The sequence below is a fragment of the Vanellus vanellus genome (genome assembly GCF_965231255.1).
Source record: "Vanellus vanellus genome assembly, chromosome: 2".
NCBI lineage: Eukaryota > Metazoa > Chordata > Aves > Charadriiformes > Charadriidae > Vanellus > Vanellus vanellus.
In genome coordinates, this window is record NC_138906.1 from 138,415,882 (window position 1) to 138,431,830 (window position 15,949).

The window sequence follows — 15,949 nt, forward strand, 5'->3', positions numbered from 1 at the left end:
GTAGTATAAGAAAATTGAGCTTTTTTTCCTACTTTTCCATGGTACTATGTCTCTCAATCAGATCTTCCTCAGATCTCTAGCTGATGCCCAGACTGAAAGATTTAAATTGCTTAATGGACACATAACCTCTTTATTTGCCCCATTCCCTATGTAACTTGGTCTTGAAGGCCCCCTAGGTTTTTAGAAGTCATCTAAAGAGAGTACAACACGCGAGGGTCAACCTCTTCCCCATTCGTTAAATTTACATCTCCCAAGGATGATCCCAAAGAGAGAGTAGATCCTCACATTGTCGTGGTATGGTCAACCACTGACTTTGCAATTTCAAGCAATGTTCTGCCTTATTACTGTTGTGGTGGTTTGATTTTGGTTTTGGTTTTGGTTTGTGGTTGGTTGGTTTGTTTGTTTGTTTTTAAAAAAAAAGCAAGCAAGGTAGATGGGTTGGGGAAGGAAGGTTATATGGTGTCTGCAGACCTTCAGCTGGTTTTCTTCTACATCTCAAAGATGTAGCTCGGTAAGTCAGATCTAATTAATTTGATCACATGCTGAGCAGTGAAAGTGTTTTTTTGTCCAGATGTTTCAGATCCTTTTGGATGGTAGGTGATTTTTCAGACTAGTGTGGGACTTCTTTAAACTATCATGAAGATTAGAATACAACTTCCTTTAAAAAGCTTTTTTTCCAGATAGTAATTACCTTAGAAAGTGAAGTCTTGTTTTTATCCACAGCTTCCTTATCTCCTACATGCTTGTCTTCACATGCCTCTCCATTCCCATATGATATTTATGAAGTTAAAAGGCTGCTAAAGGACTTTAAGTGTCCTTTATGCCTTCTCTGAAATATGGTACAAGAAAAACAATGTTAGGTTTCTTATTTAACCTGTAGGTTTACCGTGTTGGTAGGCCTATTCGTTTGTCATGTAAGAGCTTATGGAAGTATAATTGATCAATTGCTGTTCAGCTACTCTGGGTTTACAAATCTTAGTGTGTTGTGTGGTTTGGGGTTTTTTTTGTTTGTTTGTTTTTTAAATTTGAGGGAAGGGATAAGTCATCCTCAGTGTTGGTAGGTGAGTAGAATAGGTTTTAAGTGGCATGTAGTTTAACTAAAAGATGGTTCCTTCAGCCTCTCTTTTTCAGGTGCTTTGTCCTTGCTGAGTTGTTTTGCTTGCTGCCCAACTATTTATTCTCTGTGTACATTCTGGACACATTCTGTGTACGTTCTGTACAGAACTTGGAGTTGTTTTTTGGGGTGGAGGAGAGAGGCAGGCAGCACTTCTTACTTCTGCCAGTTTCTGGCAGGTATCAGTAAATATATCCAACCAGAAATCTTTTCATAGTGTAGAAAGTTTATACTAAGTGTGGAATACTATAACATAGTGAGCTTACACTGTGCGTTTACCCTAAAGCTCATTGTATTACTTGTAGTACACAGGCCTTGGTAGGAATACAGCTTTAGCAGACAATTTCACTTTAACCACTAGCCTTCATTGGTGCAGCTTTGTTAGTTACAAGCTTCATCCTGTTATACTGGGAGCAGTGGAGAGGGGAGTTAGCAAGATCAGAGTTGTCATTTTTACTGTAAAAATGGAGCCACAATTGCAGAACTTCAGTCACTTCTGGTATTCCCAGGGTTCCTGGGGTGTTGAGGGGACATTTTTAAAAACATGATCTTTAAAGCTGGAAAAACCCCACCTTTGTTAAGTAGCAGTTGTCTTTCATGGTCAGGTCCTGTGTATGAAAAGTATGAGCTGCGTAAAAGTTCCAGTCCTTTACACGTTTGCTTGCTTGTGACTTGAGTTTATTCCCTTTCTTTAGGTTGTAATATTGCATCTTATTTTGTAAGGAGAGCATGACACCACTCTGCCATGCTTAGTTTGCAAGGTACTCCCAGATTATATTATGCAGAGTTCCCAAGGAAATATCTGGGGTTTGGGTTTTGTGGGAGTTTTTTTTGTGGTTTTTTTTTGGTTGTTGGTGGTTGTTGTTTTGTTGTTGTTGTTTTTTTTTTTTTTGGAAGGGTTGGGTTTTTTATTTCTTGTTTTGGTATTTTTATAGATTTGCATCTCTATCTTGTACCTTACTTTTCTTCAAAGCCCAGTGTAAAGACAAAATCCCTTGGTATTCTTGGACAAAGTTAGGCTTTGACAAAGTAAGTCAGGAATGAATGATACTGAGATGCCAGTTCAGCATAAGGGTTTCGGTCAACTATGCTACTGCTTCTAAGACTGCCTGCAATTAGAGAAGTAACATGAAGTAAAGATCTCCTTAGCCTTTCCTTTCAACTGTTTCAGCATAAAAAGTTGTTTGGGCCAAAACAGTCTCTACACAGCAGCGGTATTTGAGTGTATGTCTTTACGTAAGAATAAATATAAATGAAGACCCATATCAGCCCTTGGTGTGTTTGTCTCAACTACAGTGACATCAGTGGTCTTTGATCATGATGTGTGGTGATACTTCTATTTTCCGCCCCTCAAGCTGACATTTAATTCTCCCTTTAAGAAAATATGTTTGCAGGCTACAACATGTAGCTGGTAAAATGGTAGCAATAGCAGTTCTCTAATGCTGATGCAGAAAGAAACTAATGGCTTTACTGTGTAGATAACCCTTGTATTAGGGTTAAGATGGGAATGAACTTAATTTTCTTTTTTTTTTTCCTTGGATGCTTTTTTTATGCCTTCATTAGGGAGAAACTGGCAGCTTTCAGGACAAGACAAACTCACTTCCTTGGATTTGTTCTGTAGTCACTTTTTCAAAGAGTTAGCAAGCAAATAGGAGCAGAACGTAATGCCAAGACATCTAATTCAGTTACCAGAGTACCTGGAACGGTTGGTGTTTTTTACTGTATCGAAGGATCTTATTCCTATATGTCAGTCAGTTTCTATGAGTTTCATGCAGCTTTTCAGGTGTGTATCTCCTTGAAAGTCCTGCTTACATTAACACTTTAAATATAAGACTTGATGAAAAGGGGATGTGAAGTGTTTACATTATAAATCTTTGAGTTATCTCTTGAATACTTTATTAGAGAAAGCTCTTGAGGTACATCCTTAAATTGACTTGTTTGCAGTGTTTATGCTCTGGCCATTGAGCTCACAACATAGTCCAGAAGCTTATGGATGAAGATATTTTCTTGGCAGTGAAGTCACAAGGGGCTGTTTTCCTGAAAATACCTTACTGAGTCACATGCTGTTTAACATCTTCATCAGTGATCAGGATAGTGAGGGCAGAAGATGCTCTCAGGAGGTTTGCAGATTATATCAATCAGTGGGAACAGTTGATAGGCTTAGAGGGCAAGGCTGGGCTGTTGTTCAAATGGATCTCAACAAGCTCCAAGAATTGGCCAACAGGAACCCCCAAGATGCTGTGCAAAGACAAATGTCAAGTCCTGCATCTGGAAGTAACAACCCTGTGCATCGGTACAAGCTGAGCACTGAGTGGCTGTGTAGTAACTCTACAGAAAAGAACCACGGGGTCCTTGTGAACAGCAAACTGAACATAAGTCAGTAGTGCATCCTAGGAGCAGTGAAGGCTGGCTTCATAGTGGTGATATTAGCAAGAAGGCAAAGTGGTGGCATTAGCCAGCAGGCTGAGGGAAGTGATAATAATATCTCTGTACTCTGTACTGGCAAGATCACATTTGAAATCCTGTGCCCAGTTTAGGGCAGCCCATTACAAGAAAGATGCTAGCAAGGTGGAGGAGCACTAAAGTGGTTATGGGGACAGTGAACATGTTGTTCAAGGAGAGGCTGATAAACTAAATTTATTTAATATGGAGAAGGCTGAGGGATCTACCTTCTGTCTTCTTCTACCTTAAGGGGATTATAGAGAAAACAACCCTGGGTGCTTTGTAGAGGTGCACGGTGAAAGGGCAGGAGTCAGTTGTCACAAGTTGCAGCTAAGGAAATTCCAGCTCTACATGAAGAAAACTGTTGACTATGAGAGCAGTTGTGTTGGAACAGATTGCTTAGAGGGGTTTGTGGAATCTCCCATTCTTGTAGATATTTAAAACTTGGCAGGGTCCAAAGCAACATACAGTCCAGCTTTGAAGTTAGCCCTGCTGTGAGTAGGAGGTTGAACTAGGTGACCTTCAGAGGTCCCTTCAGACCTAAGTTTTTGTTTGAATCTGTGACAGTCCCTGAGAACAGTAAGTCCCCCACAAATGAATGATCTGGGTGAGGAAAGTTCTTACTGTCTTCTGTTTCACTGATGTACCCTTTGTGGGGAAAGATGAGCAAAATAGCCTTCTGATGTGAGTGGCACCCCTTTCTTGGGAATTTTTCAGGGAATATATGATAAGCAAGTTGAAAAAGCAAGTGGCTGATACATTTGGCATCAATTGATGGTCATCTGGCAGGGTTAGTTGGTGATAGATCTGCCTCCATAGTCTAGGCAGTAAACTTTTTTTTTTTTCATGAATGAGAAATAGTAAACATTGAGAGCAATAGGGAGCAGTACATAGAGTATGAGTAAGATTGCATTGGCAAAATGTTTTAAGTTTGTCTGAGCCTTCTGTTGCAAGAAGCAGTTGAGAAGTAATATGCTTTGACCCCTTTTCAGAAGCAAGGTTAAAGATGTGAGTAATGCTCTGGGAACAAATGGAGTACAATATATTTTCTTTCCCAGTATGTCAGTCTTGGCAGTGCTGTTTTTTCTGTCATGTTATCTAACAAGCAACAAATCCAGCTCTCTATTAGCAATCCAGATTGTATCAGTAGATTACCACTGCTCTCTTTACAATCCTTGAAAGCTATGGCCTAATCGCTTATCCTGTCTACTTTCTGTCTTTTTTAATTGATCTGAATGAGCAGTCAATGTCAGAAAACCTAGTGGAAAAATAGTAGTATTCCTTTTTCTCTTCTTTTGGCACTGTTTTTAGTGGCAATATGTATAAAGAAAACAGAAGTGAAGTTTATTACAGACAATTATTTAATGCAAAGTTTTCTATCTTCTCCCTCAGCGCACCCTGTGTCCATATCCCTTTCTATAATGACCTGTTCGATGCCTTTTTATCGTTGATCTTCTCATTAATCTCCTTGATCATCCCCTACTCAGTAATGTCTCCTTTTCTTTCAAAAAAAATCAGCATATTTCTGTTTACGGTAAAAGAGCAAAACTTGTCAAACTGAGGATGTTTCCACACAGATGCATTCTCTCTTTCTGGTGATACTCGCCTGGCTCTTGCCTTTAAAACTGAAAATCAGCATGTCTGGCTTCAGGTTATCCTTTTTTGTCAGAACAAACACAGTAGAACATAAAATCCTTTCATAAAGTTTTTGTTAGTTGTGTAAAGCCTCCACAATCACTTCATTGTATTTTGGACTGTCTGCTTAAATTGACATCTTGAGAATTTTAGTACTGATAGTTAATCAGCTTATTTGTGTTCTGTTCTATTTTTATTATTTTGGGTTGGTTTGTGGTTTTTTTTTGTTTGTTTGGTTGTTTGTTTTTTTTTTAAGATCGGGTTACTGATAGAAACCTCTTCTCCGTGCAGGTAGAAGAATGGGTAGCTGTTGGAGGCTAATTGGTATTTGAATTATTACGTGCCTCTTTTAGTCATCAACTAAACTGTAAAAAGGTATCCTTAGATCAGAGAAAAGTTGTGGTCAGATGACCTGGTCTGTATATACAGAACACTATTGCTTCTGATTACCCTCTTTTTTTTGTTTTGTTTAAAAGATCTTAATGCTGTCTATATTTCCCGCTTTGCACCCCCACCCCCAGTCTACCGGTACAACTGCATATGTAATTGCTTTCAGTCTCCCATCAAAATCATCTGGGCTTAAGTTGACAGGAACAGGCTAGATGATGATTTTATCTGCAGTTTTACAATCAGGTTTCAGGGGGCAGTAGCCTGGGTAAGAGGAAGAATGGGAGAAGATGTTACGAGCCAGAGGGGTCCATAACATCTTATACTTGGCTCAGTTACAGTCAGAAGCTTATCTGACTGTAGGCTATATGTCCACCTGGGGAAACTAGTAGAGGCTACGTATTGCACTTCAAGTTCCCAGTCTATATGTAATTCATGTCTTTCCTGTATGGATGAGCTGTTAGACATTAAAAATTACTTTGTTGTTTTGTTTTGAGCACATTGTGTGTGTGCTTAATCTAGAAAGCAGGTTTTCTAGGTCACGAATTATTCTAAGAATAAGCATTAGGTTTAATTATGATCTACTTAGTCCTGTACTGTGCAGAGACTGAAGTGTCTGTAGCAACCTCTTATCTCTTGTGGTATCTGTGCCAGTGCTCTTTCATGTTATAGCAGGTCCTCTCTTTAAATTGGAGGTAGAAAGATTTAGTAGCTATTATCTACACTAGACTACAACTCTTAAGTCTATTTGGCTTTCTGCTGAGTCGTGTGCTAAGATCTAGACCTATGCAGGGATTTGTGCTGCTAACTTCCCTCAAACTTCAATACCAGCTGTGAGCATAAGTAAATATTCCTAATGAAATTCAGCTTGTGTTCTCTTAGATCCAGAAGAACTGTCGAAGTGACAGTGTTACAAATAATGCTCAGCTTGGTACAGCTCTTAGAGTCTGTCTTTGAAGTATGCTTATTTTGAAGGAAGCCATGCAATATTGCCTATACACGGCATATGTCACATTTGTGAGCAGTATAGGCTTGGTCTGTTGATCTTAGATATTCCTCCCATAAAGGGGATAAAACATGTTTAAAATATTTTGATCACTGATCTTTCACTGGTCAACTAGAGACAGGACAGTTCTATTAGAGGGGGAAAACCTGTAAAGAAAAGGTCTAAGATTTTAAAAGGATTATAAAAGTTGTTTTATTTCTTTCTCTGCTAGATCCTGAAGCTTTAGTTTGGAGGCTTTTAACCTTGAGGTCAAGTCATTTTTGCTCTTGCCCAGAACTGTACAACACTGCTTCCTCACTAATCCTTTCTTGTGTATTACAGAAGGAAGTTTTACTGCTCACCTCAAAGGAATGTGTTTTTGGCATGCCTATAGGGTATCTGTGTTCTATTCCTTGAGCAGTTGTGAGATGCCATTGCTGGAGTCCATAGTCCTAAATTAGTGTAAGGAGTTCTTGCCTCTTTTGGACATAACAACAGCTATTAGAGTCAGTAATTAAAAAAAAAAAAATATATATTTTCCTCACTACTTTGTTCCTTAAAGGAAAAGGGAGATTTATGCCCTTCCCCTCCCCCTTCTTTCTTTCTATACCAAAATAGCTAGGTGGATGAGAAATCCCAGTATTTTAGCTCTTCCTTTGTCCACTCAAGCTCTGCTTTTTAAAAGCTCTGACGGAATACCGAGTTTGAGCAGTTGTGATCCAGCTTTGCTTATTTGACAATTTGCCATTGTCTAACAGATAGGATAGAGTTATAAGCTTCCTATTTGTTAATTGATTTCCTTTTGAACTGTTGTCTTATGTTGCAGATGAAACCACTGCTGCCAACTGTACCAATGCCTGAGCAGTAAATGAAACTACTGTATATGTCTAATGCTGTGAGGATTTGTAATCTGTCCTTTTTTTCCAGTGAAACTGAAAGTTGTGTTTCAGCATGCAGCTTACCACTAGCTGCATGAAGTTCTAGTTTACACTAAGAGAATTTCCTTTCCTGGAAAAATCCTTAGAACGAGCAGTGTAGGGACAAAGGAGAAAGTCTTTGGACTATTCAAGTGTACAGTCTCAGGCTTGAAAGTAAAAATGTATCTATTTGCGATGAAGCCCTTCTCAAGACTTTTCTCAACAGTGACATTGGGAATCCAGTGTGAGGACCTGAGCACCATCCAGACAAATAAAAGGAAATCTGCCAGTTTCCACTGCGGTTTGTTTACTTAACAACTGTGTGCCTGTGAGGAAAGTAATGGATTTATGAGTTCATGTTTTCCAGCAAACTCGTCTTGGGAATTGGGGGAAAGATTGATTTGCACTCTTGCCAGAAAAGTCTTTGCCCCACAAATATGATTTTGTCAAATGCCTAGTGCAGCTTGCTTGTGTACTATTTATAGTTGTCTTCTCTGTCCTGTGTAACAGTGATTGCATATTCACTCATGCAATTCTTATTTGTTACAAAAGTATAGAATTAAGCAAGCAGGGATCTTTTTCTTTTTAAGGCACTGTTCACTTCTGAATAATTTTTTTTTTTTTTTTAAAGAGGAAAAAAATCTACAGAGACCACGTAAACTGCATGAAGAGCTTGTCTAAAGACCAAATGTAAATATGCAAACTAGTCTTTTAAGCTGGTAGATTCCAAGTAGTTATGGTCTCTTGAACTGATGTGGTTACAGAGTAATGGAGATGATTATTCAAAAAAGAATTTAGACATACCTGTAGGATACTTTATATAAACAAAGGTACTTAAAGCATGTTATATACCACTGAGATATTTTAAGGCAATAAAGAAAATCTCACCTCCAGTAGAAAACGTTTACTTTTGTACCAGCTAGACTGCCTGTGGTAGACCAGGTGAAGTAACTGCACAAAGCAGTTGTAAAGAGAATCAATCCAGTGGAAAGCTTTTAGCCCTGTCATGATGATAGTGAGGGAATAAATATCCTTACCATAAAAGTTCCTGTAGTATGAACAAGGCTTTGAATTTTTCTCAGGATGGGGCAAAGAAATGGTGCTGTGGAGAATAGTTCAAAGGTCTAATTTCATAGACAATAGAAATGCAGTTATTTCTTCATTTCAATTTTGAAGATTATGTGAGAGAAGATTGTAATTACTATTTTAAGGTTTGAAACTTCTTTGTCATAGTTTAAAAAGGATATATATTTTGCTCAACAACATGACTGATTAAAACCCAGGAAGCTAAAGTAAGGCTATGTCTGTAATAGGTACTTCAAGTGACTTCAAGTATGGATTGCTGCCGGGTACTTCGAGTGACTTCAAGTATGGACTGCTGCCGGGTACTTCAAGTGACTTCAAGTATGGACTGCTGCCGGGTACTTCGAGTGACTTCAAGTACGGACTGCTACCAGAATCTTGGCCAAAAGAAGCTTGGGAAAATGGCAAGTATATCTGATGGAGAGGAGGTTGTTTTTTGTCTCTGATAGGGCTTCTTTGCCTTCTGTGTCACTGCTGGTAATATTTGGTTATTTGTTTAGAGATTTAGTGTTCACGTAATCATCTTCCATATCATTTGCCTTTCTGGTTAATGTATATAGGAGTACTTCCTTGGAAGGAGAAAAAGGGATTCAAATGTATGGAAAAGTAAAAGCAGAACATTATTTATATCAGCTCTTGTATTGTGCCTGAATATGAAGATACTTGAGTTTTTTAATGATGTAATGCAAGGGGGGAAAAGCTTAGTAAGGTAACTACAGATAACTGGGCTTTGAAATTGAACACTTGGATGATGAGGATACAAAGTTAAGTATAATTTTAAAAGTAGATCTCGGAGCATACTTCTTGCTATTAAAAAAAACCCCAAACTTAATTGCAATACAGGTTTTAAATTCAATGCAGCTATAACTAAAGCACTCTGCAGCCAAACCCATGTTATATAACCTGCCCTTCCACAGCTTGCATGCCTTTCTTAATAGTTCAAGTGAGCAATTATCTGTAATTATTCTTCTGTCTGAAAACAGCAAAAAACCCACCACATCTAAAACAATTATTGCTAGATCCTTAAAATATATAAACTCTTCAGTAAAAAGAGGATCTTAAGAACTGGGTAATAGTAATGCCTACCTCTTCTCTGTAACTTTAAGGTATTACTGGGATGTGGCTTATGGTTTACTTTAAATATTTTGGATTTTACAGTGGAAGAAATTGGGTCATCAGAAGGTGAAATTCACTAGCAGGCGAGGGATTAGAACCTCTGGTCTTAGGAGGTCTGCCTGTTCTTAAACCATTAAATTCCCATTTATCTGACAGCCCAGATGCCTGCCTGTCTGTCATACCCCTTTTGATGTGTATAAGACTGCAATTTAAAACCTTTTTTAAACTTATTTTTCTACATGTAAGCCATTACGTGGCATGTTGACATGCAGCTTGCATGAGTGTTTTGATATACTGAGGCAAACTTTTGAATATCGGCAAAAATTAACTCCCATGTTATGATGGATTTTGAAGGTAGGAGGAGGCATCTTGGATATAGACATGCTGGCCCATGCACGTAACACACAATTATTTTTGCTTTCATCCTACTGGTATGGGCATTAGAAACTTGTGTGCATATAATCCTGTAGCCTTAGCCAGTGCTTTTTGGGTGCTTCTAGACAGTTACAATCATGTTCATAAATTATCTCATCTATAGTAAGTTGAGTCAGTACCCTATTCTCAAAATAACCCTTGTATTCCTGTGGCAGTCTTCATAGCTGTCACAGCATCCTGTGCTTTTCTATTTCACACAGTAATAGGCAGTTGTAGTAAACCTGTTTTGCACGTATCCTTTGAGCAAGCTATGTTATCCTTAGTCCAAGGATATGTAAATAGCTCTCTTCCATCATAAGGAAGAAGTGGGATATTGCTGTTTCCAGATTTTTTTTTTCTGCTCTCTATTTTTTGTACTGTTAGACCAACATGGACTTTGAGTAGAGAATAGCTAAGATCTGAATCAATAACTTCCCTTTTTAGCTATTTCAGAATTATTCCAACTCTTACTATCCTACTCCTTTTGTCAATATTCGTTCTTGCCTAGTTACCGTTTCTTTTCCTATTTATCTGTAGAACGAGATCTTGGCAGGCAGTTTCTGCACATAATTCTAAATAGAATACCAGGAGAAAAGGTTCTAACTGTCTAAATGCCGCAGAGCTAGAGGGTTTCTAATCCATAATAAAGTGGTTTTGGGTATAGATGACCTCTAGAAAATAGAATGCTGCTAACTTGTAGCTAACTGACTCTGATTCGTGAAATAAGACTTTTCAAAGAATTGATCTGTACTTCTGTAGTAAAAGTTCCATGGTTACAAGTAGGTATTTTTCTAGCAAGATCATACATGCAGAACCTACCAGTATTTGCAGTTTCTGTAGGCAGGCATTGTCCTCATTTGGCTGATGAAAAGTCATGTGGGTGCTTTATTGTGTTGGCACCTATTTATTTTTGTGCACCGGGCAGAACACATTGAAATAGTTTTTTGTGTTTCATCATCTTTTTTCCTGATGGCTTATTTTCTTGTAGGTGATTCCTCTGCATTAATCATGAACAAGTTGAAGTGTCCACACTGTAATTATGTAGCCAAATACAGAAGAACACTAAAGAGACACTTGCTCATTCACACAGGCGTGAGATCTTTCAGTTGTGACATCTGTGGGAAGCTGTTTACTCGAAGAGAGCATGTAAAGAGACATTCCTTGGTAGGTAACCTCAAGTGTGTGTGTGTATGTACGCACATGTGAGTGGGGTTTTTCAGATGTTTTGGTAGTTGGGAGAAACACTGTTCTCTGATTTGCCATAATGTAAATTCTTTTATCTTAATCTAAAACGGATGAAGATAAACATCTCTTTGTGATAACTATACCTCTTACACTCTTAATGAAAAAATGCAGTATCAATTAAGACAGTTGCTGGAATCTTATAGAGATCATTTCAAGGTGATTTTTGAAAGTAATGTGATGAAGAGAAGCAGTATATGTAAGTATTCTGTAGATAATGAAAGGGAATTTTGGCTTAGTGTTACTGCAATAGAATAGCACATCTTCTTGTTCTATAATGCTGTGTCACCATTTTCTGTGAGGACACCCTGTTAATCAGCAATTGCACAATATCTTGGGGTAGTTCTGAAATACTTATTTCACAACTAGACAAAGCTATAGTATAGTATCTGCTTTGAGATTTAGGAAAGAATGAAAAATATCTGAGATGCAGAAAGTAAACCTTCTGACTTGCCTTCTATCAATACCATAATCAGCAGTTGAGCTTACCCTGTCCTATGCATGTTGCATAACTTGGGATTTGACTTGAGTTCTGTTTATCTGAGGATCCAGAGAAAATACTCTCCATCTTGGGTATTTTGCAGGTACTTTGTATCTAGTCTGTAAGGCAACTAAGACTTCATTATATTTACTGTATAAAATCCAAGGTATGTTTTAGTGGAGTAATAAAAGCAAGATCATATTGGTGGTGAGAACATAATAACATTTTTCCAGGTTGTGATTAAAAAAAAAACAACAAACCAACAACCAACCAAAAACAAACAAAAAAAAACCCAACTAATTTTGCAACATGTTTTGCAGATACTCAAAATAGGTTAGCACATGGAATGGGGTAAATTGCACTTCTCCATTTTGGTAGCTTTCCTCAAACCATTAAGAATCAGTGGACCACCTTGCTCCCTCATTAAGGTGTTCCATAAGTCTCCATAGCATCCTCACAGTTGACCTTTTGTTCCTCAGTGAGTAGAAAAAGTGGTTGTGAGCTTCCAAGTTTTAATGCAGATGCAGAAAAGAGCTTTTGGTGTAAGTGGTCCTAAGTTTCCTTTTTAGCTTGGGCTATCATGAAATGGACTTTCTGTTAGCCAGTGATATTATTAAAAGTAAATAATAACCTGAGTCATATCAGGATATAATTATAGAAGATACTTATAAGACCACTGCAGTAATTTTAAGTATTCCTTAAAATGTTTTACAGGTAGGAAAGGTATATGTTAATATCTCCTCCGTAAATTTTAGAACCAGCATCTTTCTTGTGTTCCATTGGACTTCTCTCATCTTAGATACACATCTTTCCACCCTGCTACTGCTGCCTTTCTTCCTCCTCCTGTACCACCTGGTGAAGGGTTAGATGCCTGAAGGGACAGGAGTACTGATGATGTTACCAAGTCTGAAGGACATTTTGTTCTGTATTGTGTGTAGGTGACTGCAGTGATGGAGGTGGTGATGGTGCGAGGCAGCTCTGTGGCTGGGCAGAGGAGGTTAGGTCATTATCACCACATTGGTGGTGATACTGTATAGCATGTCCCAGCAGCTACTCTACTTCTTCCTTTGTGGTTCACCAGAGAAGATAGCAACAGTGGGTGGTAGTCGGCCTACCAGGAAGAGTAGAGTGGGACTTCAGGTTTCTGTGCTGCGGTATCTGACAGGGTCTTGCAGCTGCAGATTTTATTCTTTTTTTTTTTTATCAGGAAAGGAGATGAAGTCAGACAGGGTGAAAACAGCTATAGAGTGAGCCCAGCCCAGCCCTGTGCTTTAGCTGAAGTGTGCTCTCCCTGATGGAGTTGGAACACATATTTTTTTTTTTTCCCTTCCCCTCCTTCCTCTGCATTCAGCAAACACCTCACGTTCTCCTCTGTGTGAAACGCTATCATAACAAGTCTAGAGGCTGAGGAAAAAACATGTAGTATCAGCTGTACATATTATACAGCAGGATTTAATTAGCTATTTGTGTGTTGACCTTGGGTTTTTTCCCTCATCTGGGTGGTAGTTTCTCTTTTATCTAAAATGGCAACTTTTTCAATGTGACCTAAACTGAGATACTTAAGCACATAGTTGTAATCTGTTGTGGGGACACCAGATCGAAGAAAGAAGTCTTCAATGTAATTTTTTGCAAGATTATAACTAACACATGGTTACTGAATTCAGTTACTTGTACAAGGAACATACTCCCAAATTCAAAATTAAAATTTGTGTTTGGTCAAGTTAATAAAGCCTTCTAATTTTACACACAAGCTCACTCTACATACAGGACAAAAAATTGACCAACGGAACCTGGAAAGATATTGTTGGGTTTGGTTGTGTCAGGAAGGAGGTGTCGTGGAAGAAGGATCTTGCTCTTTGAATTCACACAGAATTAATAACTACTGCTTGTTCTTAATGTTTCTAGGACTTAAAATAGTAAAGGCAATTTACTACATGGGATATGATCCTTTGTGTAACAGAAGTGCTTACGCTGTTCTCATTGCCTTTCGTAGTCTTGTTCTGTACACTGAGTAGTCAGAAAATGAACACTCAGCTGCTTACAGAACAGGCAGCTATTCAGCTACCTGCTGAACAGTCAGCAGGTACTTTGGTTGTGGGCAATAGCTTGTGTAGTCAAAATGGATCTCTGGTACTTCTCTTTCTCTGAACAGTGTTGAGGTATCTTTCAGAAGAGTTCAAAAAGTGATTTTTTTTTTTTGTATTAGTAATTATTAATAGTTTTATAGTGCTATACGCAAATGCAACCTGATATGCATAATTTCAGCTGTTAATATTTCTCTTCCGTAGGTGCATAAAAAGGATAAAAAGTATAAATGTATGGTGTGTAAGAAGATTTTCATGCTAGCAGCCAGCGTTGGAATAAGACATGGATCGCGTCGTTACGGAGTTTGTGTAGACTGTGCAGATAAATCTCAACCTGGAGGGCAAGAGGGAGCAGACCAGGTGCAGGACACAGATTTCCCTCGGGATGAAGAATACGAGGAAAATGAAGTGGGAGAAGGTGATGAGGAGCTTGGTGATGATGTAGAAGAACAGAATGACCAGTCTCGATGGGATGAATCTGGGGAAGTTTGTATGCCTTTAGATGACTGACAGAGCATATGACTTCAGGGTGCCATGAATGGACACTATATGGATTGACTATTTGAATTTTTGGACTGAAGGCTTGCGAAATATGGTACAGGCTGGATGGTAGTTATGTTGCTGTGAAAAATGTAGGGTCAAAGCCTTATAGCAAAAAAGGATTATTAATTTTTTTATGATATTTGCACAGGACTGTACAGCATACAACCATTTGGTTGAATTATACAGAGTCCTCACATCTACAGTCAGTTATCAAAAGAAAAATGTATTTTTTATTATTTATAGGATATAGCTACTTGGGTCCTATTCAGACATAGTAGTAACTGTACTTACGTTACACATTCATGTATCTGTTAACATGAATGAAGAAAATTGCAACTTGGTATGGAAATACAAAGACAGCTTTCCCAAATCCACTTGTACTTTGTCAGTGAAGCTAATTTGGGCTAGTGGCTCTTGTTTCCACAAGCATGTCTTTGCCATACGAACCTTACCTCTCCCGTACTCTGATAGGTGAAAGCCAATCATTTAAATATGCATCACAGATAATGCCAACACCATATTGAAATTTGGTTTTAAAACTTTTGGCTCTATGCTGGCAGGTGGTATAGGTGATAAGCACTGGAGAAGTTAATAATGGCATTAATTAAGTGTCTGTTTCTTTACAGTTTTGAATTTTCAGGAAGGTTGTTACTGATTCGTCAGTTCCGTAATGATCTTGCAGAAGAAATGACCAATGACAAAAATAATAGACTGATCAGAGCATGTGTAACTCTTCTGCCACTTAGTCAAAAGAGATAGTCATGCTAAAAGGCGTCTGATGTAATAATGTTTCCTCCCTTCTCTAAGGTCCCCCTCTTCTCAAACTTCTTGACTTCCCTGGTGTATACCTCAGTCCCACAGAATAAAAATACAAGGAATGGAGAAAGTGTCATATTAAACAATGTTTTGGTTGATAAATTTCTTACTTGTCCGGTTTTTGGCTAGTTTATGTGATGTGAATTGGACACTAGGCTATTGTGCCCATCGTTTATCATTAAAATGAACACAAACTATTTTTTATTCTTTTGTACTTAATGGGTTGTTGCTAGTGTTTAATATAAACCAATTACATTTAACTTGTTGACTTAATTTGCTGGATTATTTTTTTTTTTAAAACAGAAAGTCCAAAGCAAAATAATGCTCTTTGACTTGTGTACTTTTCAGGATGATATGCTCCCTAAACTCTTTATTTCAAATTTTCTAGGAGGCATTGAAACTTGAATTTTTGTAGCCATGTGGTTTGGTTTTTGTTTTTGGTTTTTTTTTTTTTTGTTTGTTTGTTTGTTTTGGTTTTGTTTTTTTTTTTTCCTAAGCTTGTAATATTGTACCAATGATTTCAGGCCTCTTTCATAGGGAGGGGAGGGCATTACACCTTCATCTTAAACTCCTCTGTGTTGTCTAGCCTAAGGCAAATGAATTCAGGCAATCATTGGAACAATACATCTGATGTACTATTACGTCACGAGTAAATATGCAGAGCATTTATCATGACACATAGCTAGGCCA

General features: G+C 38.1%; 1 protein-coding gene across 1 annotated transcript in view; it reads left to right on the forward strand.

Annotated features, from left to right (window-relative positions):
• ZBTB10 (zinc finger and BTB domain containing 10) overlaps positions 1-15,364 on the forward strand; it is a gene marked incomplete at its 5' end in the record, with an annotated part of 28,999 nt that extends 13,635 nt beyond the window's left edge. The window contains 3 exons of the mRNA XM_082499461.1: positions 8,794-8,967; positions 11,082-11,257; positions 14,105-15,364. Of these exons, the coding sequence (XP_082355587.1) occupies positions 8,794-8,967; positions 11,082-11,257; positions 14,105-14,410 (656 nt within the window). The 3' untranslated portion in view covers positions 14,411-15,364. The remainder of the gene's footprint in view (positions 1-8,793; positions 8,968-11,081; positions 11,258-14,104) is intronic.
• Positions 15,365-15,949: the final 585 nt, after the last annotated feature.